We start from the raw sequence: 25,070 nt of genomic DNA, 5'->3' as shown, positions 1-25,070 counted from the left end.
AAAAGGAAAACGTGCTTTAAACAGAAAGAGGTAGCTCCTCAGACTCGCAACAAGTTTTGGATTGCCTTTATTGTAGTTATAAGAACTAAGCCACGTGCATGTGTGGCAGGGACTTGCTCTTTGCTGTCTTACTAGATGTAGATTTGGTAATGGATTTCTGTAATTAATGAGGAACTTAGCTTTGTGCATTTTTATGTGATCATCTAAAAGACTCGAGGGTCGACAGGAGAAAAAAACAAATCCAAAGACTGTGTGCAGCTGATCTTTCAGGAAATTAATATGTAAGTGTTGTGCACAAACTCTTAATTCTGTATTTTCCCCAACTCTGTCCTCTCTTCCCCGAGCAGCTGTTGAATGTTTAGGAGGACAGTCTCTTGCCAGGCGTCTCCACAATGCTGTATACTTTAGCAGGAGGAGGCACCCTCTGCGGCGTGGCCGCCCTCGTGCTTCTCATAGTTTCTACAGCGACGGACTTCTGGATGCAGTATCGATACTCTGGCAGCTCGGCCAATCAGGGGCTTTGGAGATTCTGCATCAACCACAAATGCCACGCCCACACCATCACTGTAGGTGAGTGGTCCACCTCAAGATTTTTTGTAACAAACTCATAAATTTAACTGTAACAAAAGTATCTGAATTCATGCAGACTATGTTGTGAGTAGAAAAATTTGTACAGCATAGAAAGCTAAAGCAAGTGCACATGGTTTATATGTAGGCTTAAAGACTGCAGTACCTCAGTTATTCAAAAAATAATGTTTAGCACGTTTAAAGGGCTACATACTGAACTTAGAGGATATTATGCTAGTATCGACCTAATATCAATATCAGTGTTGCTAGCGATACTGTCCACCTACCTCTACACTGCAACTGTGTGCTTTTTCTAAAAGTTAACTGGCTACAATTCTTATTTACAGTTAAATATTTTAAGCAGATGATTCTTAAGTGTTTTACACAAATAATCAAATTCATGGCAGGTTTTGTGACTTCTTGGTGAGGCAACACGAGCTGCACAATCAGTGCAAATGTAAGTGTATATTCAGCATGTGGACATGGTTCTGACCTTTTTGTTTCCAGCCTTCTGGGATGCCACACGGGCCTTCATGCTGCTGGCAGTGCTGAGCTGTTTTGCTGGCGTGGTGCTTGGACTGAGCGCTTTCACTAACGGCACCAAGAACAGGAGAGTGCGCACAGGTGGCATTGCCCTGGTCCTGTCAGGTAAACCAAGAGTGAGCAGATCAGAAAATACAAATTTCAATACAGTTTTATTTACACTCAATAATCACACCAACAGTCACACGACCAGTTGGGGGTGATAGGGGGCAGCCTGATGCCAGCCCTCTGTCTTGGGTTTTATTTTTGGAACTCTTCCCATCATGTAAAAGATTCCAGAAGCAATTATACATTCAAGTCCTGAATGCAAACTAATTAACTAAATGTCTTGTGTTGATTTTTTTCATATTTTGGGGGCAACATACAGGTCTCAAAGAAATATGTCTTCATGTTTTACCCAGTGGATTTTTTCTGTCTCCTCTGTTCTCAGGTTTTCTCGCTCTGCTGGCTTTGGCAATTTACACTGGTGTGACTGTTACCTTCTTTGGCAAACGCTTCTTGGACTGGCGCTTTTCCTGGTCCTACATCATAGGCTGGGTTGCCATTATTTTGGCCTTTGCAGCAGGTTTGAATTGTATTTATTTCTTATTGTAGGAGTCATGTTTAATGTGAGTGAATCACAAGCAACATGCTTTATTATTATTTTTTAAATATTTTATTATTTTTCTAATAAGTAATAAAACCAGAGCCTCAGTGTGAGGCTTTTGTCAAATATCAAACTTGATGATAAAATGACAAAAGGGCATTTTCTGGACACATTTAGGGACTAAGCAGCTTCTTGGCATTTCCTACCTTAGTAACAATTACTCATGGCTACTCTGTCCTTCTAATGAGCTTTCATTGTTTGAGAGCCATCGTTTTTAAGAAGGTATTTTAATACTTATCTACATATCATTTCCTTTTAGGCGTGTTCCAACTCTGTGCCTACCAGCGGACCACTGCAGAACCTGCTCCCCCCAATAACCCGGAGAGCTGAACAGCACTAACGCACTGCTCCGCTTGCAGACTGTTGCTGCTTTTGAGTACCTAGGATGGAATAAATGAATATAGATTCCTTTCTTTCTGGTTTCCCTGTAATACATATTTGACACCACGTGCTAGTACACCACTGCTTTTACTTTAATGTAGATACATAAACTGTAACTGTGTGAATTATTGATTTAAAACCAATTGAAAAATAATATTCCAGTTGGTTTTTAAACACTTTATTTAACCAGAAAGTCAAACTCTTAAAATGAATGTCGTTTAAAGGTTATGTGACGGATTGTCCACTAGATGGCGCTCTAATGCCACAAACAGGAGGTATGTAAGCGCTCTGCTCAAGAGGAGTCTTTTCCTTAAGTTATGCAACTCGGGCTTTAAATCATCTATGAGGTTTCATTAAGTCTTGATTCTGCCTGTTCATCTGACTATTAATATTTACCAACTATATAGATACAAGTCATCAACATATAAAGTAAGCGTTAATTGTTGATACTGCTGGGAATACCTTTATATCAGTATCAGATAATACCAAGAGACAATAATTATTGTAAGTCTTAGTGCACATTAAACGCTAAAGACTCAACCATGAAGTTCCTGCATACAACACTGAAGAATGTGTTTTTCCCATGACTTCCAGTTACAACTCATACCTGATTTTCAATGCCTGTGTGCGTGCTAGTAAATCCCAAGGAGGCGGCCGTGGGTTTAGAAATTTCTCAGCAAACACTGGCATGAATTGGAAATGGGTTTAAAAGGCGTGTAGTTATTTAGATTGGATAGTATCCAAGTTACCTGCCACTCCCAGACTTCATGTTTTCCATCTGTTTACCACGTCCAATTTATCAAAATAAAAAAGGAAAAATATAACAGAGCACAAGATATTATTTACTGAAACATTTGATTTATTTTGAACAATAGCAAAGTCATCTCACAGAGACTACTTTGAATTACACAGAATGCAAATAAATATGGGACAATAATAGAATTAAGGGCGTTAACAAATGATACAAAATTATTTACAACACTTGTAATAGTGCAAAACCTCACAACTACTACCTTCCTCACTGAATTAAAGGAGTCTTTTTGAGGACGGTACTTGCGTGTGTGTGCTGCCCCCAGGTGGGGGAGGGGGGGGTGTAAGAACTGACAGTACTGTATGTGGCATTATGAGAGTAACCTTAACTGAACATCACAAAAGGACTCTCCTGAGAGCTTCCATAAAGGTGATGCTAAATCACTGAGATGGATATGCATTGTTAGTTTAAACAGGTCGTACAAAAGGGGGGGGAAAAAACAAAAAAACAAACAAAAACAAACTAACAAAAAACCAACAGCCAGAAAGCAAACAGTTTTATCAATTGGTAAAGTTGAGTAAACTCAATGAAACAGTATTCTTTCTTTAAGGAACACTGGAGGAACCACAGGGGATAGAATGTGAACCCCACCATGAGAACAAGACTTTGAAATGAGCGGAAAAGTTGACAACCTAAAACCACATGGTGGGTAGTGCCCCACCACCCCTGAGTGAAATCTTTTTTGTTGTTTAAAATAAGGTCTAAGCACCTTTAGTTACCACAGAACACCACTTTTGCCATTTCTTCTCAATCCAAACAGCGTCTTGGATTGTGACAGGCACACCACAAGTTTTTAAAGTGCGCTTGCTCCCTCGAGACGATTCTTTCACTCAATTTCCACGAACCCACGAACATCAAGTTCCATTTAAAAGACAAAACAAACAAACTGCTCACAGAAATTACATTTTGTCATGCAAAACAATTCGTTGCATATTGAAATTTCTTTTTGGGACCACTTGTTTTACTTATGATAATCTCGGACCTTGCAGCAAGTGTGGTTATTTAAGAAGAAGAAAAAAAAAAAAAATCCTCTTCAGGTGACAAAGAGTACACAGAATCAGTCAAGTGCCCGTTTTTCCCCAGACACCTACATTAGAAATATGTTATTGGTGCTACTTTAAATGACCTGAAGAAATGCCACCTTGGTCCCCAACAGGCCTGTCATAGAGAGAGGTTTGCAGTTAACATCAAAAAGACAGGTTTGATTGCTACTCTTGAAGACCAAAGTCAGCGAAAAGCTGTACTCAAAAACATTTCTTTACCTAATACAGCTTCCTAATATTCTTGTGTATTTTGTGCATTGTTGATGCATTCATCCAGTAGAGACTGGGAGGGAAAAAAAAAATAAAAAATCACTTCTGAGCAATGATCATTAAACAGGTTTAAATCCTGCCAAACTCAAGAAGTAATACTGCAATCATTTCTGCTTGGACAGAGAGAGAGAGAGAAAGGACAAGACCATCAGGAAAGTATCGAGCCTCTGCGGGCTGATCTGAAGTTTGGATCTTAGCCATCATCATTTCAACCCACCGCCGATTCAGAATATAAGAACCATTTGAAGAGAAGTACCCGAAAGTGACTGGATTTAAAAGGCGTTTAGACACCACTGCTGATTGAGGGCTAAATAACAGACAAAAACATCATTCCATCATCACTCATGCAAAAGACGTGTGCATCTTTGGCTATGCATAGCACTACGTCGAGAGAGGTGAGGTGCAATCATCGGCACTACAGCAGGCTAATGCTTTAAGCCCTGTTCAAGAATGCATGCTCAGAAAGAAGAGGACAACGTAAATTCACAGATGTGGAACAGTTGCTGCCAGAAGCGTGCCTATCGACTTGACTAATGTGGCACCTCACTAAGAGTCATTTGGCTTTGGTTCAAACAGACACTGCAACCAGGCAGTGCGTGTACATGTTTTTGGCTCGGCTCTATGTGACTGGGTCGCAGCATGTCCTTTTGTTTTGCTGTGTTGTTTACTGCACTTGGAGGAAATATAGCCCTTCAAGTCAACAAGTTGTGTCTGAAATTGCACATGTTGGCCACTCTTCTTTTGTGCAGGCCACATCGAGACCAAAGTCTGAGTACGTTAAAGTTCCCTGGCTGGTTCTGCTGGGAAGAGGCAGAAATTATCTTCCGATCATGAGTCAACCAATCTCTCCTTAAGTTGCTGATTGTTATGTGTCTTGTTGGTACCTGTGAAAAGAAAGAGAAACAGTGCGTTAAGCTACACCTACTCCTGGAATTACATTTGTTTGCTCGGCTGCAATATTAACTTAGTCTTCCTTCGAGCAAACTCGTGATCAAAATGTAGATGACTGAATTCCCAACACTCCCTCTGCAAACAGTTTGGAATTATTAATAAATGTAAAGATGGGAGCATTATTGTCCTTCAAGCAGATCAGCAGCATGTTTCAGGGTAATTGAATGCAACTACTTTATACGGGTTCGGGTCCACTGGTCCCCTCAAAAGAAACAGTCAGTGGAAACCGCGCTTCTGAGTGATCACCTCTGATAAAACACCTATTCTGAGCTGATGTACTAAGGTTTTCAGTCATGATCTGTACTTTTGCAAACGCTTGGCTGAAGATCACACATAAATTTCTATACATAAAGACACTTACAACATCTGACTAAACAGGCAGTGGCCCAGGATAAGTCAGATTTTCCTAGATTATAATACATGTTTCCACCCTTTCTTCCTCTCGTCTACAGGATCGGAGCCAAATGAGCAGGAAAAAACTATGCAAATTTCTCTCTCTCTCATCTCCTGTGTCAAGCTGCAGCCCTCTTCTCTCTGCAAACATGCCAACACACAAGATTTTAAAAAATAAATAAATAAAAAAAAATCAAGGACATTTTACCTGCTCTGCAAGTTGAATTCAGGCAGAGCGCCCAGGGACGTCAGCTGTTCCTCCAGGGCCACGATACGTAAACCGATGTAGCCCGAAGACAGCAGCAGCAGCACCACCCTACAACATATACCGGTAATATAAGTCAGATTCACTGCCTGGGTGTCAAAGAATCAAATGCAGACCTTTCCATAGATTCAACCAACAGCTGCTCAAACAAAACAGACTAAATAGCCAATTCCAAAGTGATGCTAGAGCTAATGCATTTTTATAAAATATGTAATATTATTAAAAACAGACTGAAAATTTTGTTTCTTAACAATTGTCCCATTTAACAAACTAATAAATCACATAAATAGTTGACAAGTTACTTTTGTTGGTATATTCTACAAGATTATCTGCTTTAGAACCACTTTTTACTTTTTCGCCCCTCAAATTGAGAATTTGGGAGTGAAATGCAAGTTCAGATAAAGTCATGAGGATAAAGACAGCTGGGAGAGAAGGATCTACTCACAAAATCAAGTAAATGAAGAGCAGAGTGTTGAGGTTGCTGGCCTCTCTCTGAACCACCAAGGACTTGGCTTTTTCAGTCACATTCCACACCCATGATCCACCTAAAACATATAATAATTTAACACCAATAACAACACCAAGGTTTTAAGGTCCGTTGCAAGCAGTTGTGATATTATAATTTCAGGCCTTCGATATTTATGCAGTTTTCCATATCCTACCAGCATAGGCAAAACTAATGCCAGTAACTAGTGTTAACTGGCCATGTGTTGCTTACCTGACACAGACAGCTCTTCTGTAGATGAACTTTCACTCTGCTGCATATGTAGGCTCTTCAGAGAGGAACCATTTACATTAGGCACTGCCTCTGTAAGCAGGAGAAGCAAGAGAGGGGGGAAGTTAGACTTGTTTCTGATCGAGATGGTAAACGTGCAAAGTTCAAGGTCTGATAGGAGAAGAGTAGATAACGCTATCAACACGTAGCACTGTCAGCTGAGGTCTTGCAGCATTTTCAAGTTATCTTTTAAGAAACAAGTAACAACAATAATGCATTAAAAAAACAAACAAAAACAAAAGACAGCTCAACGCTTAGAGGTGGTGCTGAATTTTCACCTGTATGCAGTCTATGCAGAGGGTGGTCCTCTTGTAAAGTCTGAGACTTGGAGCCATTGAATTGGTCGAAGCTATCGTCCAGACTGGACTGGCTGGAGTTCTGTCAGTAAGATGAACACAGAACAAAAACCATCAGTACAAAAAAAAGAGCGGGAGAAAAAACAAAAAGAAACAATCATGGTTTTAAAATGCAGAAAAGAGTTACTCACCACAAGTTTGTTCTTATCAAAGCTGTTTTCAGCTGAGGAGAAGAGAGGGCTACTGTTTGCACTGACATCCTGAAACAGAGGCATTAAAAAACAAAAAAAGTATTAAGTTGTCATTCATGGAGTTTATATTCTGCACGCTCTGAAAAGGTTTATTTAAACTTGTAGATGCAACAGCATGGCTGGAAAAGCACATTCGTTGCAAGACTTCCAATAAGCCAACAGTGACATGGTATAGTTTTACAATATTGTGATCCATTGCAGAAATTTAGATTTCTTTTGTGACCTCAGCCACTCACCTCTAGCTGAGGACAGACTGAACGCAGCAGCTGAAAACACGACTCTCTATTCCTCAGAGCCACAAAGAGGTACTGCACAATGGGAGGGAATATAAAGAAAACAAAACGAACATTAGCCATCTGCCCAACATAAAAGGTCACCCAGCCACTGACTACATTACATATAAATCAGAGTTCAAAGCTTACGTTTGACTTTGACTGCACACGCTGTGTAGGCTCAATAAGTGTTAACTAAAGATTGTGTGAGGATAAAGGTGAGAAACTGACCTTATCTCCCTCTGTGGTGCGAATTGACAAGGCGTTGGGTACCAGCAAAGCTGTATTCTGCTTTTTCACTCTTTTAATGCAGGAAACTGGAACCACTACCTGCAAAGGCACACGAACACACACAAAGAAAAGGTCAGACTTGCGTCAGACAAATCCCACAACGAGCTAAAAAGAATGATGGGCGAGGTCTGAGCTGATAAATACCTTAGTATCCTTAAGCAAAACAGAGGAAAAGAAACAAGCATGCGTGTCAGTGATGTATAGCCGACCATGGTAGGGCACCTCCTTCTGCAGGGCGCAGATGTATGCTGGGAGAGGAGAGCAGAACCGTTCAGTTTTATGCAGCTTGTTCTTTTAAAAAAAAAAAAAAAAAAAAAAAAAAAAAAAAAACCTTTGATTCTTCATTTAATAATTTTTTTTTTAAAAACTTACCATGAATCAAGTCTTCACTCTCAGGAATGTCTGGAAACAACTTGTGAAATGTTTTGTTGTGCTTTTTAAAACTCTGAAATAATAAAATTGGATTGTTATTTAATTAAAGTGAAATACTTTCTTCATCAGTTTGCTTTTAAAGTTGAGGTGGACTTACACTTTGTGAGCCGGTGCCCTCGGTCTTCTTAAAGTCTTTGCTGTCGACGTCAAAAGTTTGCGCCCTGAGGAGAACATGAAATAAGAGTGATTAAGGCATGACTAAAAAGGAAATGAACACAACATTTTACCCGCATGAACCATATCATCTGACTTTTTCCTGGATTACAAGGCTCATGTGAAGCTGCCCTGATAGGTCCTGTGTCAAATGAGCAGGAAAAATATGCAAAACTCTCTCTGCCATGTTTATATTTCTTGAATTGCAGCCTGTCTTTGACTGCGACACACAAACACACACAGCACTACATAGCAGCGAAGCAGTGATGGAGTTAGAAAGAAAGTAAAAATGACGACAATTACTTTATTTAAATGTAAAACGTTAACAATTACTTTGTTAGGAAACCTGTTCAACAACCTTAAAAATGTTGACAAGTGATATTTTCACCTGCTCCCACGCACCCATGGTATGTTTTCCACAAGCACAGCACTCATATTTAAATTTGTCACATGCTTTTAATCTTTAGCTACGAGGTAAGGCAATGACTGAGATTTAACACTCCATCTGAACTACTAAAACGCTTATTTATAGCATTATCTATAAATGAGTAAAGCTGCCAATACGGTTATAAAAAAAACAAGTCAGCATTTGAATATCTTTGAATCTCTTCAGAGTGTTCACTATGCCCACACAACTAGACAAAAGAAATAATCAAGACTGAATCATCAGGAATCAAACTCATCCCCACGCTCATGCATTTGAATCATGTGAGAAACCAGCCTACATGGGGTGTGTGGTCATGTGTGCATGATGCCTGAGGGGGTCAGGTCTTGTGATATGTGTTCTCAATGAGAGAGTCCACATAACATCAGCTGTGTAACCGTAAGCACCTCCAGGCAGTGAAATACTGTTAATTTATTATGGAGTTTTATTTTTTCACCCATTTAAAATGTTCATCTCTTTATTAAAACAAATGTGAGATTAAAACAATTTCTTGCTCTACCAAATTTAACTGATCTGAATAACAGAGTACACACAAACGTGGCTCTTTGGGAAAGTTTTAATTTAACACATTAAGCCACCGTATTAAGAAGAATTAGACATTTATTTATTTATTTTTAAATAGTAAAGTAAATTTAAAGGTTCAAGTTCAATCTTCTACTCCTCCGTGGCGGTGTATAGAGACAAAATAACAAAACGAGTGTCACTTTCCAAAATTTGTATGAGGCTGTTATTAACCGTCACAGAATCCACGTTTTTGGCTTTTGTGTAATTAGAACTGTGTCCCCATGAAGCCCACCTGACAGGTGCTTGTCTGGTCAGGGTTTTGTGCTGTTGCTGGATCTCGAGCTGGGCCGCCTCTAAACTCAAAGCTTTCCTCGCGTCCACCTTCTTGATGCTGCCATTGCTTAAGGTGCTCCTGCTTTTCCTTACTTTGGCTGGCAGCCCACCACTGCTGCTCTCTACTGGGTAGCTGCAACAAATTAAGGGGGGGGAAAGGGGGAGAAAGAAAAAACAAAAAAAATTACAAAATGAGCCACTTTAGGTTTTAGAAAGACATTCACATGTACGCAAACAATTTAGAAAGTCTCCAAGTAGACGATGACTTTTCACAGTGCAAATACGAGTGATTCTGCTTTGTTGGACACAAAAAGTAAGTCCGAGCATCCACTGATAGCACCTAAACATGCATTTAAAAATAGTTGCACCAGTCTACCGCAGCCATTTAAAAAACAGAACATCTTACCACAGGATGGCAAATGAGAAAACCACTAAAAAAAAAAACAGCACAGGGAAACAACAAAACTCAAACATCTACCATCAAAACACAGGTCAGTTAAACACTGCCAATATGTTAACATGACATATTTTTGCTCTACATCAACTTTGAGTGTTTTAAGCCTCTCTTTTAAAAAAAAAAACAAAACTCCAAATCACTTATCCCTTTCCGCTGAAGTCATCTGTAATGCATAGATGTATCTGACATCTATGTCAAACGATGCCCATCTTTGATGTGCTGGCATCCGCTACCCAATCCAAAGAAAAGGTTTTATTGATAACATTGCATCAGAGCTCAGTTGACCAGAAGCACCTGACTGCTTTACAATCTGATCAACGTAGGTTCATGCTCTCAACCTGACAAGCCTCTGCAAATATACCATTTCAATAAAGAGTCTTGTAAAAAAGAAGATTACAAGTGTCTCTATAGTCCATATGCTCTGTAAGAAACAATGGCCTGTCCTTGACAAGGAACTAACAAAACAGATTCACAGGATAAGACAGTGGAATGATTACAACATCCTGAAATCCCTAAAACACATAGCCCACATTATATAAGACAGTGTAAAGCCTGCATTTCTTGTTCAAAGACAACAACACCACACAAATTAACTTTGAACTTCCACTCACCTGGTAAATTTAAATCGCTTTGATGAACGAAAAGTCATATACCTACTGACAGTAGGCATTTCCTATCCTAATAAATGAACACAATGAATAATTTAAAAAAAAAAAAAGTTTCTTTTTTCTAAAAAGCCTGCGTACAGGCCTCAAGGCAGAAAAGGTAACCAAGAACTAAACAAATATTAAGACTCCCTCCTCCCAGAAAAATCTTTAAAATCCTCTTGACATTATGCATGTAGTTCCAGTTAAGTTGTTGTACATAAGGCCTCTTTACCACATCCTTCTACAGGGGAAAAAAGAAAACACAAAAACCACCCTGTTGCTCACTTGCTGTATGAATGTGCTAGCAAAGAGGAAGCTGTTTCTATATGAGAATGGTGTGACACTCCGTAGCGTGTGACGTCAAACCCAACCACACCCCCAGAACAAAACAAATACAGGCAAGAGCACACACAGTCCCTCCTCTTTCTCGTGTACACACACACACACACACACACACACACACACACACACACACACACACACACACACACACACACACCTGATGTGAAACAAAACAAATCCACAGATCAAAAGCATCAAACTCTAAATCCGACAAGGAAAAAGATCAGCCAATAATTAACAGCCATGTGTATGACAGTGAAGGTGAAATTCTTGTGAAGTGAAAACACTAGCCCTTCTAGAAAGTGGTGCATTATCCATCTCCCCCTTCAGTCAGTGAATCTAACCACAGAGGAAATAACAAACCAAATAACAAAAGTTTACATTTTCTGTTAAAAGTAAGGAAATCACCCAACTGTACCGACAGTATAATATGCTGGCTTCTCTAACAGCGTCAGCCATTTCTGTGCTGTAATGATTTCTTTTCAGCATGACCTTTTAGTAGGGCAAACGTGAAGAAACAAAGAACATGAATGCAACTGCAGTTACCTGCCCTGTTATTTGGAAAGTATTCCGCTCTGTTATGCAATGCAATACAATCAAGCAAGAGTGGATAACATTTCAGCATCTATGTGAATGTCCAGTTTTTAATCATTGATGTAAAACCCATTTTCAGTCAATTGTAGTTGCACAAACTTTATTCTAGAAACTTATTTTTATTGCATATTTAAAACTATATAAAAAACCTCTTTAAAACATTTACCAAAGATTTGGAAACTGTGGGCAAGTAAGTTAATGTGGCTGTTACACTTGAAGGGTGCGTGCTGTCACAACAATTTCAGAATCGGGCCTGAACTGCTGGTCGGGTATTCAAATATGCTCACCTGACCCTTTCCTACTTGGCAGACATTAAAGCAGCAAAGCAATATAGGCATGATTGAAATACTACTAGCTTGTTTGACATTCTTACCTACTTCCTCTATTTAGAGCTAAGCAAAACCATTAAGGTTAAAGCCGTTTCCTCTAAGTCAGGAAGCCACAAACACCCGTACATTTCAACAGTGCAGCCTATCTGAAAATTAAACTCCTCTGTGATATTTTCATTGTCAAGCCTTTGCATTAGTTTGTTAACATATCTTCCAAAAACACTGATAACGTCAATGTGCTGGCAAATTAAGAGAGCAATTAAAAAATAATCATCTAAAAATAAAAATAATTCATGTTTGCGTGCCAGAAGTGTTATCTCAAGATTATCAATGAGGCCTCAGTAGAAGAAACTTGCTCAATGGTGTATAAAAACGGCAAGGCCAAAGCAATCAAGGCTAGTGAGTGAGTACCCAGTGTTTAAAAAAAAAAAAAAGTAATGAAATGAGCAATGTGGGGAAGAAATGATGAAACACCCATGTCCTGCACAGGTTGCAACAGAGGCATTTCTAAATTTCAAAGGCGGTGGTGTTGAGTTATGCGTATGTGTTGAATTAATTAGACTAAGGCGCTGACATCTGACCTACTTTCTTGTTCAAGTAACAAATTACAACTTTTTAGTCTAGTTTAAGTATCACTCGTAATATATCACTGCCAAAGATTTTCTTAAATCTGCTTTTTTTTTTTAGATAAAGTTATGGAGGTATGTTATTCATTAGAACTCACTGTAGAGTACAATATCTGAAAGAAAAGATTCTGTACAAAGAGAAATGTGATATACCTCAGCATAGAACAAAGATTGCCAACAGATATCTTTCTTTATCTGCATTTTTTCCTCTTCTCCCATCTTTAACCAGACAAAGAGCCAACATTAGAGGTCTCAGTGGTTACTAGCTAACAAATCTGAATCCACTGACAAAACAAAGTTAAAAACTGCTTCGGGAAAGTGGTTCATCAAAAAAATAATATAGAGTATGACAAAGATCTCTGCAATTTGACACTAAAAGAAAGTTGCGTATGGCTAGAGCAAGTTCTGCTTTACCTGACAGTCTGAAGATGACTGGCTGAGATCAGTAAGCAGACTCGATTGTTCGTCTTACCTTTTCACATCTTCCGAGCAATGAGAATCCACAGGACCCGGCTGGTTCAACAAGACTTTTGGTCTTTCCATGACCAACGAAATTCTCCGTACTAGTCTTCAACAGTCCCTGAAACCTTTGGCCAAGACAGGCGACTATAACAATGGTAATACCTTTTGAACTTGGACCTAGGTGAGTTAGGAGCCAAATCAGAAGCCAGGGACTAAAGGTCTTTTTAATGGCTTAAAGCACGTGTGCTAGTTCAGCATGAAGACAAAAACACCAGATCCAGAAACACGCAGCAGGACAGGAGATGGGAAACAGCAGAATGAACACAGTAAACTTAAAAAAAAAAAAAAAAAAAAAGGTCATTTGATTTCAAACCCCCAAATCTCCTCCCAAGCTCTCTCCTTTCTAATGCAGCTTTAGTATGCGTTGTCAGGGAAACAAGTAACAGTGGGAGGTAGTTGATAAAAATGTGGAGGCCGAGGGAAACAGTGCCGGGTTATTCTTAGTTTGCATAGGCAAACAACAAAATTCAATAGCCTGTTCTCAATAACAATGGGGCCGTGACTTCAGAAGCAGCCGACAATATGACATGCACGCATGACAATAGCCAACCCAGCCTTTGTAGACGATGTGAACAGGGCCATCAATGTAAGGACATTTGTGTTGAAGGGGGGGGGGGTCCCTCAAAAGCTGTTGACTAACACACAAATTAAAAAAAATTTAAAAAAAAATTTAAAAAAATCACCCCGTAGGTGGAGTGCTGTAAATGTAGTGGAGCCTAGGGTGTTTTTTCATCTATAGACTATTTCTATACCCATGACATCAACATCACTGAGAAAGATAACGTCCAGCTGGGCATGTGACTTCAGGCCTAATTTAGTCACAATACAAAAAAAAAAAAAAAAAAAAAAAAGGAAAAAAGGAAACCACTCCTTCCTTTCTAAATATTGGTTGCAACATTTTCAATAGGAGCTTCTCAGAGCAGAGCTATAGGATGACACATTGTAGAACAGCATGCATTTACCTAATGGAGGCAATTACGCTCCTACTTTACAGTACCAGTAATTCCCATTTCGTAATGACTTCTCTTCATTGTCACCTGGGAAAATGACTACTTTTAGCTGCTCCATCATTCACCACAGCAGGTGGATCATGTCTGATCTGGCAGATTTTTATGCTGGATGACCTTCTTGATGCCACCCCAAAGTGTTTTGTGTCTCATCCCAAGATCAAGATGGGCATTTTCTGCTTATTAGGCAAATGCATATCTCAATAAATTTCAGTTCCTTAGTAATATTCTTAGAGTTAATGTCCTTATTACTTTATCAACTGTCCCTTTTATATCAAAATGACAGAGGGTTGACTAAACATGCCTTGGATATAAACAGTACAAAGGCGTTCCACTGACATTCAGCTGGTCAGTGGGCCACCGTTTTCCCCCTTATCCCTGCTTTTTAAAACTCCTGATACACTGTACAACATCACACAACAAACCCCTTACACAACAACCTTAATCAAGTTATTTAAAAGCTACACAAAGCCAACACCTACACCCCCACAGCAGATCTGGCTGTTAATCCCCTGATGTGTCAATTTGTCCCAGTGACAAAAAAGGAAAAGACACTTTTATTACCTGGCCTGTTAGAATTTCACTGAACATGATGACAATAGAATGCATGTTTGCATCATAAGAATATTAAGAGAACCAAAAATCAAGAGTTGTGCCACTTTACTGCATTGTTCAGCCTAGGTTTCAGCAAAAGATCACCTTTCACACTGTTTGTAAGGTGGTGAACTGCCATTTATTCTCTCGCCTGTGAAAGAAATGCTTTTCAGTATAATAGTCATACAAATGTGATTACCAGTGAATTCTAGTGTGGTGAAGACCAATTTCTCCAGTACAGGACATTCCAGTCATTAAAAGTACTCCTTGGGGTATACACTGCTTTCATTCACTACCCTGAGATGATCCCGAGAGTTTAGCTTCAGACGTCAAGCCAGCGTCAGCTGGTCTGCAGTGACAGTTGCCTTAAGACAAAATTGCTTTAGTACAGAATGCATTTCCATAACCAACACGCAGCCCAAAGTTTACAAGTGAGGCTTGGGGAAGCATTACATGTGTGAATCTCTCAAAGATCAGAATAATTGAGAATATTGAGAACAATTAGAAACACAAAGTGTAAGAGCACCATCTTCTGGAGACCCATGGATCTGTTTTTGTTTGTTTTTTTAAATATAAATGTGACCTACTCTTTCTCCAGCAACCAACAGAACAAGTTCAATAAAAGCACAAGAGATTATTGCAACTGTGTTCGGTGAACCATGTCATTTGACAGCCATAATCTTTTATAATCCACCAAAGCTAGTATGCAACAAACAAATTCATCTCAACTACTTTATGACAACATAGTTAAATTTTTAACCAAAAAGGGAACAAAAAATGAAAAAAACAAAACAAAAACAAAAAAACAACAACTTTCAGACATAATGTCAAAGATGACCTTAATAATATTGTCGGCTGGACTGAAAAGCATAATGCGTCTGCTTGCATACGTGCATGTCTGTGAGCGTCAGTAGAGTACCCAGGAAGGGCAGGGAAGGAAGCCAATGGACATGGCAAAATTTCAGACTCTGTGGCACCCTGCCAGTACCCAGTCTGTTGAAAAAGTGTGTTTGTGTGTGTGTATGCACAAACTAGAACAGAGAGCATTACAGGATAAATGTGTGTTTCTCTGTGGGGAATCACGTGGCCCTGTGCACACAGCATCTCTCCCCACTTCCTCCTGTGCAAACCAGGCAAAGACAGAGAGGTTCTTTCTTCAAGGCAACAAACAGAGTGCTCACAGTGTCCCGGCAGGTGAGCCCTAGTAATGTGCTGGTTTTTTGTTTGTTTGTTTGTTTTTTTTAAAGTCCCACTCAACATTACGATTACAATAAGTGCAAACATATGAAGGATTGCAATAAATTAATTTAGATGTCACAATGCATAAACCCGTCCCTTTTCTACATTTCGTTTCAGACACATATCTCATTATCTGACAGCATCTGGAAGTTTTACAAATCTTCTCTCAAACTTTCCTAAGCTAGCTTTCTGTGTGACTATCACGGTGTGTGTGAATAAAGCCATAGGAAACATTCATGTAAAACATGTTTTTGCGTGAAGGATATAATCCATTTCACTGCAGAGCAGGAAGTGTAGTTGAGTGAAAACTTTCCCCACACATCCACTTCACTTGTGTGGGATGTTAATTTATGCTGATGGTTGCACAAGGACATGTTCCGTTTTAAAAATTCTTTAAACCACCTAGCCGGAAGAAGGCGCAGCAGCACCTCTTCTTTCTCAGGAGACTGAAAAGATTCGGCATGAGCCCCCGCATCCTCAGGACCTTCTATCGCTGTGCCATTGAGAGCATCCTCACTGGATGCATCACCACCTAGTATGGCAACAGCACCGCCTACAACTGCAAAGCTCTCCAGCGAGTAGTGCGGTGCTCTGAACGGATAATTGGAGGTGAGCTTCCCTCCCTCCAAGACATCTACAGGAAGCGGTGCCTGAGGAAAGCGGGGAGGATCATCAAGGACTCCAGTCACCCCAGCCATAAACTGTTCAGACTGCTTCCATCAGGAAGGAGGTTCTGCAGCATCCGGTCCCGTACCAGCAGACTGAGAGACAGCTTTTTCCATCAGGCCATCAGACTGCTGAACACGTCATAGACACCTCAGCTTCACTACTGGAACTTCAACATTATGCACTCCACACTGTATATAAATGCCACTTGTTTTGCACATATTCAACTCTGTATATTTTATATATTTTATTATTATTATTATTATATTTTTTTACTATTTAATTTGTAAAAATGTGTATACACACACACACACACACACACACAGGAAAATATTTAGTATACACATCCAGAAATGCATACACTATTATATATTGTACATATATTTATTAGTTTCAGGTTGGCCATTCTTGTATTTTGCTCGTTTGTGTTGTTGTGTTTGCACATCTCTGTTGCTTGTGGGGCTCGCACACAAGAATTTCACTCGCATGTGCTGTGCCAGTGTGCCTGCACATGTGATGTGACAATAAAAAGTGATTTGATTTGATTTGATTTAATGTTTGTCTAAAAGGCAGGTTGCTTTTGTGGCAGTCTTTGATGTAATTCACCTGTCTCGAGTTTCACACCCTACTCCACAACTTTACTAGCGCAAAAAACCCCCCATCCATTCATTTTACTTAAACAAGTAGCTGTTTTTATATGCATTAAAGCCATATAAACATTTAACAGTGCAAATGCAAATTCCTTGCTGAAAGTTTAACCAAAAGGCATTTCCAGTAGAAATGGGCTGACATATCCTGAGCATAACCATGTATAATATCCACTGAAGTTAAAAAGAGGTGCTTTGCAACATTAAACTGCAGTGTGCCAAATAAAAAAAGTCAAATAGGTATTTCTCGGACCATAAGGTGCACGAGATTATAAGGCACGTTAAGCGAAACAAAGCAGTGAGATAAATCAAACTTTATTCAACTCATTCTTCTTGATTCCTCCACTTCTGTACCATTGATTCATTAATGCTGTATTCTATCACAACTGATCTATTCCCATGTTGTTGCAGTATATTAATGACTAACCTTCTATTGTGGATGGATTATCTCAGTTGTTCTACTGACTGAAGTTTGGTCCGTTTACAGCATCCTGCCATGCGATTGCATTTGTCTCTAACCATCAGGAACCGTCACATTAACTTTTATCGAGTGGAAAAGTGTTAGCATTCATCCTTGAGCTTCACTGTTTATGTTATGCTAACACAGCTGTGTTGATAGCCTCATTATATACCAGCTAGCCCAACTTCAGTAACCCTACAAACGTCACTGCTGTGTCGCTTCCTGTCTTCATTTATGTTGGAAGTGATTTTTTCAGAAATCTCTCAGTCAGAACATGCTATATCATGTTTAGGTAAGCGAAACTAGCGAGCTAACTTCTAACTCCGTTAAATGTAATGAATTCTGTTTTCATGGATGCCTGGATGTTGAACTTCATAGTTACACCTGGTAAAGCAGCAATGCTGATCATTTCATTAGAGATGAAAGAATTTAGACCGTTTTACACTCTCAGCGATGTTCGTTTGACTTCGGGACTTTAAAGGACAGAGTTTAGGACCCAGATTATTCCCAGATTTACAAGCACCTTAGTCCGACAAATACGGCAATAACGACAGCCCGCTTGCATGTTCTACAAAAAAATAAATAAATAAAAAAAATTTAAAAAGTGCTTTGTTGTGTATCTGACGGACAAACACCAAACCAGTTAAGCTGCACCATTTTTACAAAACAATTCTGGCTCATCCGTTTCACTCAACAATCTACTTTCCCCATTCACATTTTCCATTACCGTGCATTCTCCGTGCCTTTTCGGCACTGCGCATGCGCGTTTTACCCATATTCTATTGCGATATGTCATTTTCTTATCGTTGCCTAGCTTTGTACCGGTATAGGGCTTTGGAGTTGACGTCACGCCGCAATGCATTGTGGGAGCGCAGCTCCATTTTCGGGGTCTACGAATCAAAAACACACTGTGTTGGAACGACGACGACAAGAAACACGCTTAAAAGCAGCTCAAAAGAAAACAGACGGTATAGAGACCGATTGCGTCCAGAGGCGAAGCAGCGGTACTTGGAAAAAAAATAGAGTGCATCGCAAATCTGGACCCATATGAAATACGGCAGTGGAGTAAAGACCCAGAAAACTTACCGCCACTGTCCTACCCCGATATCTTCACGTATCTTGTTTGTGGAGTAAGCGCTTACACAGCGAACCAGTTTCGTAATTACAAGTCACTGGAGGCGCACATCCAATTTACAAATGGCTGGGTGCAAGATTTGGCTATTTTCAAGCCGCCAAACTCCTAGTACGTCGTCATTCATACCAAAGTAAGTCAGCTGGAGTGCATCGAGTGAAATAGCCATTTTCCACCCCCCACCATAATTAATGTTATACATTTATCATTGAACTGCTAAAATATCGTTATCATATTATATGCCCATAATTGTAAAGTACATGTAAATTAACACATTGATAATCGGGTAAATTATTAACGCCAATTTGTGTCCTTCCTGTCTCATTTCATTTATTGCCTTTACATCAACCAATCAAGTCACTTCATTCTATGTTTGATCGCAATTTCTATAACTTCCGAGACCACCAACGATGATATTATTCAGCTATAAAGTGTGATGTGAACATATTTAGAACTTACCGGAATGAAAATGTCTTGAGCACATCAACTGATATCTGGAGACGTAACAGAACTGGATATCAGCTCGTCTCACGGCTGCTATCCAGGCTAGACGCCTTCGTTTGGTAATATCCGATACATGAGCTCCTTCATGTTACTTCCAGGTTGGGAAAGCATAAAAAGACAATCGAAACTTATTCCCGTGCCGGTCGTAAGATCGAACATTGCAGCCGACCACACAGCAAGTACGAACCATGGCTATGCTTTCGCTCCTTACTTAGACCCCCAAAATGGCGGATCGGGCCAAAATCCTTTCCATGCCCACCCCCGTGACATCACGCTCCAAAGCCCTATTACCGTGAATGGTATAATATGGCCCAGCCCTAGTAATTATAGCATTTTTGTAGTGAAAAACTGAACACAAAACACATTAACTGGCTCGTTAGGCCCCACAAATGCAGTCTAATACTCTGGAAAAATAGTTCCTCCTACAGCTTCCAATGAGCAGTTTTCACCTTGTCGAAAAGATAAGGTAGTCATAAAAATCAAGGTTTAAGTTCTTTATTGACTAGAGACAAGACATTCTGTCATTGAAAAGCTAAATCAGATGTTATTCTGCTGTTCAAAGTTGAGCCGAACGTAAACAGGCTTTAACTCGTGCATTCAGATAAGCCTGCATAAAGTCATCTCTCTAAAATGAGACTAACCAATGCAAAAACATTAGGTGAAATTCTCCAAGCCACTGCGAGCTCCAAAAAGGTTAAAAAAAAAAAAAAAAAAAGCTAAGAAAAATATAGCCTCTTTCTTGACTCTGTAACAAGGTGGCACTAGACTGATAGAAGCAACACGCAACTTCAAATGTGACCACCTAGTTGGCCTTCAACCTTTCATTTACTGACAAACAGTGGTGCAAATGTGGTTTTCATCTTCTAACTTCAGATTTCCCAATGCCTGCAGCATTATTTAAACCAGTCTTCTCTGCCTACAGTGGCAAGGAAGGTCTGCACTGGGAGCATCCTTCTGGAGTCATAGCTGCCCCACCCAGACTATACTAGGCTCCTACGCCCAGACATTGCAGCTAATCTGCACCAGGTTATTTTACATTGGAAGCAAAGACATCTGACAGTATGCAAAACAACTACAACTTGCAATGAGCTCTGAAGCATGTAATCTGTGTAAAGGCAGAGATTTCACTTAATTCCTGGCTTCAGTCACTTTTTTTGACAAAAATAAGCAGCACATTTATTAAATCTATCTGATACTTTCAACTTCATTCTGGAAATTAATCAATGCAGGGAATTGAATTACTCTGGCTTAATGTTGCAATCGCAAGGCAAAAGTTTTGGTTTTTCTTGAAGCCTTAACCCATCATAAAAAAAAGTGCGAGTTTTGGAAACATAATCATGGTACATGCCATACTGGACACACACAGTAGCTATCCTGATAACCGGCAGGACACTTCAGCTCGGTTGGCACTCGAGCAAATGGCCATGTAAGGGGAAGAACTTAAAGGCAGAGCTCAGAGGACGTGAGTACTCACAATGAAATGCTGAAAGCATTTATATAATACACCATGTACCACCCGTGGTCAACTCACAGGAGCTATAAATAGTTTTTTCTGAGAAGACAGACTTGGACATACTACATGTGACAAGTGTGTTTGTGCGTTTCCCTGAGAGGTTAGAGGGAAACACACCATACTGTAGGCTCGTGTGGGTGACTGTGATGGTGGTAAACGTGCCTCTGCCCACTGAAAAGACTGGATTATCAGTGAGGATGACTACAGAATCAATATGACGCCAATCTGACCCACATTGGTCAGCAGATGAAGTCATGATTTCTCAGAAATGGGCAAAGGCGAGATTAAGAGCCTACAAGTTCTGGACTAGCTTAGTTTACACCACTCTCCATCTGGTAATACTGTTTATTTACGCTTACTGGAAAAGATTAAGGAGCTAATACTGCTCACACAAACATCACAAGGCTAAAATGGGTCGACTACACTGTTCTAGAAAATTTGAAATAAACGATGAAAGACAACAGTTTAAAATTACACCACCCACCCTCCCACCCAGCGTGTAAACCCACACTTCACACATTGGTGTTAAGTTTTAAAGCACATATGTTTACTTCAGAGGACAACATTTCATACATCAGTGGCCAAGTAATTACATTTTAACACTGGAAAACACTTTTACCAAGACTAGCCAGGAAACATGAATGGGGTCAGATGCTCAGACTACCAGCCAAGTCAGTGGCTAAGCTAACAACATCCTTTAGGCTCTTATGCTTCAGTATATGCTGTGCTAATGCACACAAACCAATACTATAAAAGGTGCCAGCGGCTGCAATTATTTACTGGTGCCTAGTGAGCTTTAGCTCTTACCCTTTAACAGCTTTAATTTCGTAAAAATAAATAAATATATATATATATATATATATATATATATATGAATGTATCGTTAGCATTAGTTCATTTAAATATCAGCAGATCTTCGGCCTAGCGAGTGCTACCATGTTAGCAGTAAATCCCCAGTAACTGGCATCACGTCCATCTTAACCAAAATTGCTCCCTTAAACTTATTTAACACTGTTCGGTTAAACAGCACGTCAGCATGAACTCAAAATATAAAATCTTATCGAACAAGCTGCTGTCAAAGGGATAGTGTGCATCCGCCCAGTACTGATGCACACCCGGCAAATAACGGTTCAGCTAGCCGCACCGCATTAATACCGCTTACCTCTCTTTCATGAAGTGTTTTATTCTGACAATGGCCTTCTCGTCGATCTTCCTGAGGAAAGTTTTCAACCTCTCTCTTTTGTTTTCAAGCATTCTTCCCTCAGCCAGTGGTAGTCGATTCGTATAGAAACGACTCTCCACGCCAAACTCCAGCGTTCTTGTTTGGCTTCTGCTTTTTTCCCCCTGACCCCCCTCTTCTTCCCCACTTCAGCCACGGCTGATTATGATAATGAGCTTAAATCGGACCAAGTCGGAGGACCAATCACATTTGGCAAACAAGGTTGAAAAAACGGTCATGTCAGCCCGGTTGTCCAATCAGAATACGGTGGTTTGTCTTGCGTTGACCGCCCATTACCTTTTATGGAAATGGGGTCGTCCCTTTCTGAAGAGCGGTATAAAAACGGGGCCCTGTAACGTTGTTGTGCTGGCATGGCCTTTTCAGTCAATAATTTACACGGTTTTAACATCTCACGTGCGATCAACAGAGGGGTGTATGCCCTGTGGTTTAACAACAGTGTTTCTTGTGTCAAAATATACTGAAGTTAATTTGAAAAAGCTGCAGACAGTTGCCTACTTACTTTTTTCATTTAAGAACTGAAAGCTCAAGTTTTGTTGTGTGATAATGAAACCGGCCACATCAGCTCATATTAAAACAAACAAACATAAGCTACCAGGATCATCTGCGTTTTAAATAAACAATAGCACTTTCAGACAGAGCAGTTGTGTCACTGCAAGTCAACTAATTCCACTGGTGCTGGCATGCAGGGCACAGCAAAGCAAATTTACTTAAATATCACTGCTTATGATGAGCTAGAAGACAAACGAAAATTTGTGCCATTTTATTAGGGGAAATCCAACAACTCAGAAGGTTATAATTCCTCGCTTGGTGTCTTTTCTTGTGGTCCATACCACTTCATTTTAGCCCAGCACTGCCAGCATGCAGTTTCACCTCCCCCACCTCACTGGAAAATGGCACCAACTGCAGCAACAAATGGCTTTTTATACACCTACTCAGCAGACCAAGGTCATAAGGCCACAGTTTAGACTGTCAGCTAAGTCACATTGCAATCACAGTGGATGTCTACGTGTGCTACATGTGACTATGTATGTGTAGGAAAAAAACAGAATATGTTACAGAGATGTCGCGTATCGAAGTGACTCTGTTTGTGTGATAAGACATGAGCAACCTCGAAAAAGTTGTTTTAGGGTTTGACTTTCAGCCTCGTTGTTGAGGCCGCAAGGGTCCATTCTGTCTAAAAATATGAAAAAGTTAGAATAATATTTTCTTAATTACTTGTCACTGCGTTCCCAAGAGTTAAACTCTATTCATAGAGATCTTACACACACAAAACAGAACCATTATCTTATAGCATTTTTGAGAAATGTGGACGCAAATGCCAGAAGCCTTTTTTGGCCTCACTTGGCAGCTCAGGCGCTGCCACGCTACTGTGAACAGAAGACGCAGTGTACTGCCGCATGACACAGCAAACACACCACCCTCACAAAATCTGGCCTACACCAGTCAACCCCCGGTCTCCCCTTCCATCCCCTCTCCCAGGAAACAACACAGATAGAGGGGAGGAAATCATGTTTTGGGGGGTGTACGTGCAGTGTAGGCAGTAACTGGCGTTTCTCTGCTGGCTACTGAGTAAAATAAGATGGATTACAATTGACCAAATAGGAAACCACCCAAAGATTAAAAAAATAATAAAATCCCAGGGTCCCAGGGTATTTGTTAGCCTGGAAATATGCACAATATCTTCCTTCCTGACCTTAAATTCTTACTGAAACGCAGTGTTTACAGCAGGTCTTTGGAATAACCACAAGCAAAACATCAGGTATCATTATTAGAGAGAATATAAATTTAAAAGTAAGTAGCAAGGATTGGGAAATGTAACCTTTGACATAGCAGGGGAATTTCCTGAAAAATGAAAACTGCATAACAAAAAAAAAAAAAAAATTCACATACTGAAAAAAGAGAAAAACAGAATAAAAGCAATGGGTTTTTTTCACCACAGTAAAGGATTTTAGTCTTGTAAAACCACACCTTTTGCTATTACTAAATGTTTGAGTCACATACTTGCCCTTTATCCTTTCAATATTTGTAAAGGATTTTAACATGACTGAATAATAAAAAGAAACGTCATCTCTTAAAAGCTGACGGGCTGAATGGGAACATTTAATGTGCACCACTGCAAACATTTAAAAAAATACTTCCGTTAGCATTCATTTACCGGCTGTCCTTTAGTTTCATTTTTACTTCTGCATTATAGAATCTTATTTGCACGATTTTTGACTGCATGAAGTTACTGAAGTCTCAGTTTTACATGTAACAATGTGTATACGTTAGGCTGGGTGTTAAAGATAAAGATCCAGATTATCATGCAAGTCTGAGCAAGAGAAGAAAGTGAGCTGTCCTTTGCTTAGAGGACTATCTACTATCTGTTGCTAAATTAATGTGTTGCTAGAAAGATTTCTATTACCAAATTCTGGACTAAATACTCGAGAACACCGGAAAGGTTCGCAACATCTTGGAAGGAAGAAAAGGAATGAGCTATATGAAAAGAGTTTTGTCACTTTTAAGCATTGATAGCAAAGTATCAGCAAGTGCTTCCTCATTTATATAGCATTATTCATCCTTAGTATGACCTTTATAAACGTAGATAAATTACTATGACTATAATTTTAATTATGAATATTACTAGCAGTAATGCAGGAACAGTAATAGCTGTAAATGTTGTAATAGTAACAGATGGATAAATATATCTGTATTTAGAAATGACTCACATCCAGAGTCTCAATAAAGTTCTTGTAAAATCTTCTAACAAACACTGAAACTACGGATGTTTCCTTTACATTTTTTAGTTAGTTTTCCAAGTTCACAAAATAGTTTCTGTTGAAATTTTATTCATAAGTCTATTTTTAAATGTATTTAAGTAAAATGTTTTTTTCCACATCCAGTTTTAATTTTTAGTTTGAATTTAGCTATAATAAACTTGCTAAGTAGT

The 25,070-nt window shown here is 39.5% G+C and overlaps 2 protein-coding genes across 3 annotated transcripts; one reads left to right on the top strand and one right to left on the bottom strand.

Moving 5' to 3' along the window:
- Positions 1 to 392: 392 nt before the first annotated feature.
- Positions 393 to 2,086, top strand: lim2.2 (lens intrinsic membrane protein 2.2). The gene is made up of 4 exons (XM_085372595.1): positions 393 to 570; positions 1,075 to 1,215; positions 1,541 to 1,675; positions 2,016 to 2,086. The coding sequence occupies exons 1-4, from the start codon at positions 393 to 395 to the stop codon at positions 2,084 to 2,086; spliced, it is 525 nt and encodes a 174-aa protein (XP_085228721.1).
- A 964-nt stretch (positions 2,087 to 3,050) lies between these two features.
- LOC146617937 (GRAM domain-containing protein 2B) lies at positions 3,051 to 22,230 on the bottom strand. Of its 2 annotated transcripts, none has more exons than XM_085372617.1 (13): positions 22,064 to 22,230; positions 9,582 to 9,755; positions 8,285 to 8,348; positions 8,128 to 8,200; positions 7,900 to 8,003; positions 7,696 to 7,794; positions 7,429 to 7,500; positions 7,133 to 7,201; positions 6,924 to 7,023; positions 6,589 to 6,678; positions 6,316 to 6,415; positions 5,814 to 5,921; positions 3,051 to 5,145 (listed from the first exon to the last, which is right to left on the bottom strand). In XM_085372617.1, the coding sequence occupies exons 1-13, from the start codon at positions 22,153 to 22,155 to the stop codon at positions 5,127 to 5,129; spliced, it is 1,164 nt and encodes a 387-aa protein (XP_085228743.1). In that variant the 5' UTR covers positions 22,156 to 22,230; the 3' UTR covers positions 3,051 to 5,126. The 2 variants fall into 2 exon arrangements, with proteins under 2 accessions (XP_085228743.1, XP_085228744.1); XM_085372618.1 differs by lacking the exon at positions 22,064 to 22,230 and adding an exon at positions 10,691 to 11,153.
- Positions 22,231 to 25,070: the final 2,840 nt, after the last annotated feature.

This window comes from Diplotaxodon limnothrissa, linkage group LG15, assembly GCF_057381915.1.
Source record: "Diplotaxodon limnothrissa isolate DT_005_m linkage group LG15, D_limnothrissa_male_GT1.1, whole genome shotgun sequence".
NCBI classification, from domain to species: domain Eukaryota; kingdom Metazoa; phylum Chordata; class Actinopteri; order Cichliformes; family Cichlidae; genus Diplotaxodon; species Diplotaxodon limnothrissa.
This window is presented reverse-complemented; position numbering and strand designations above follow the sequence as displayed.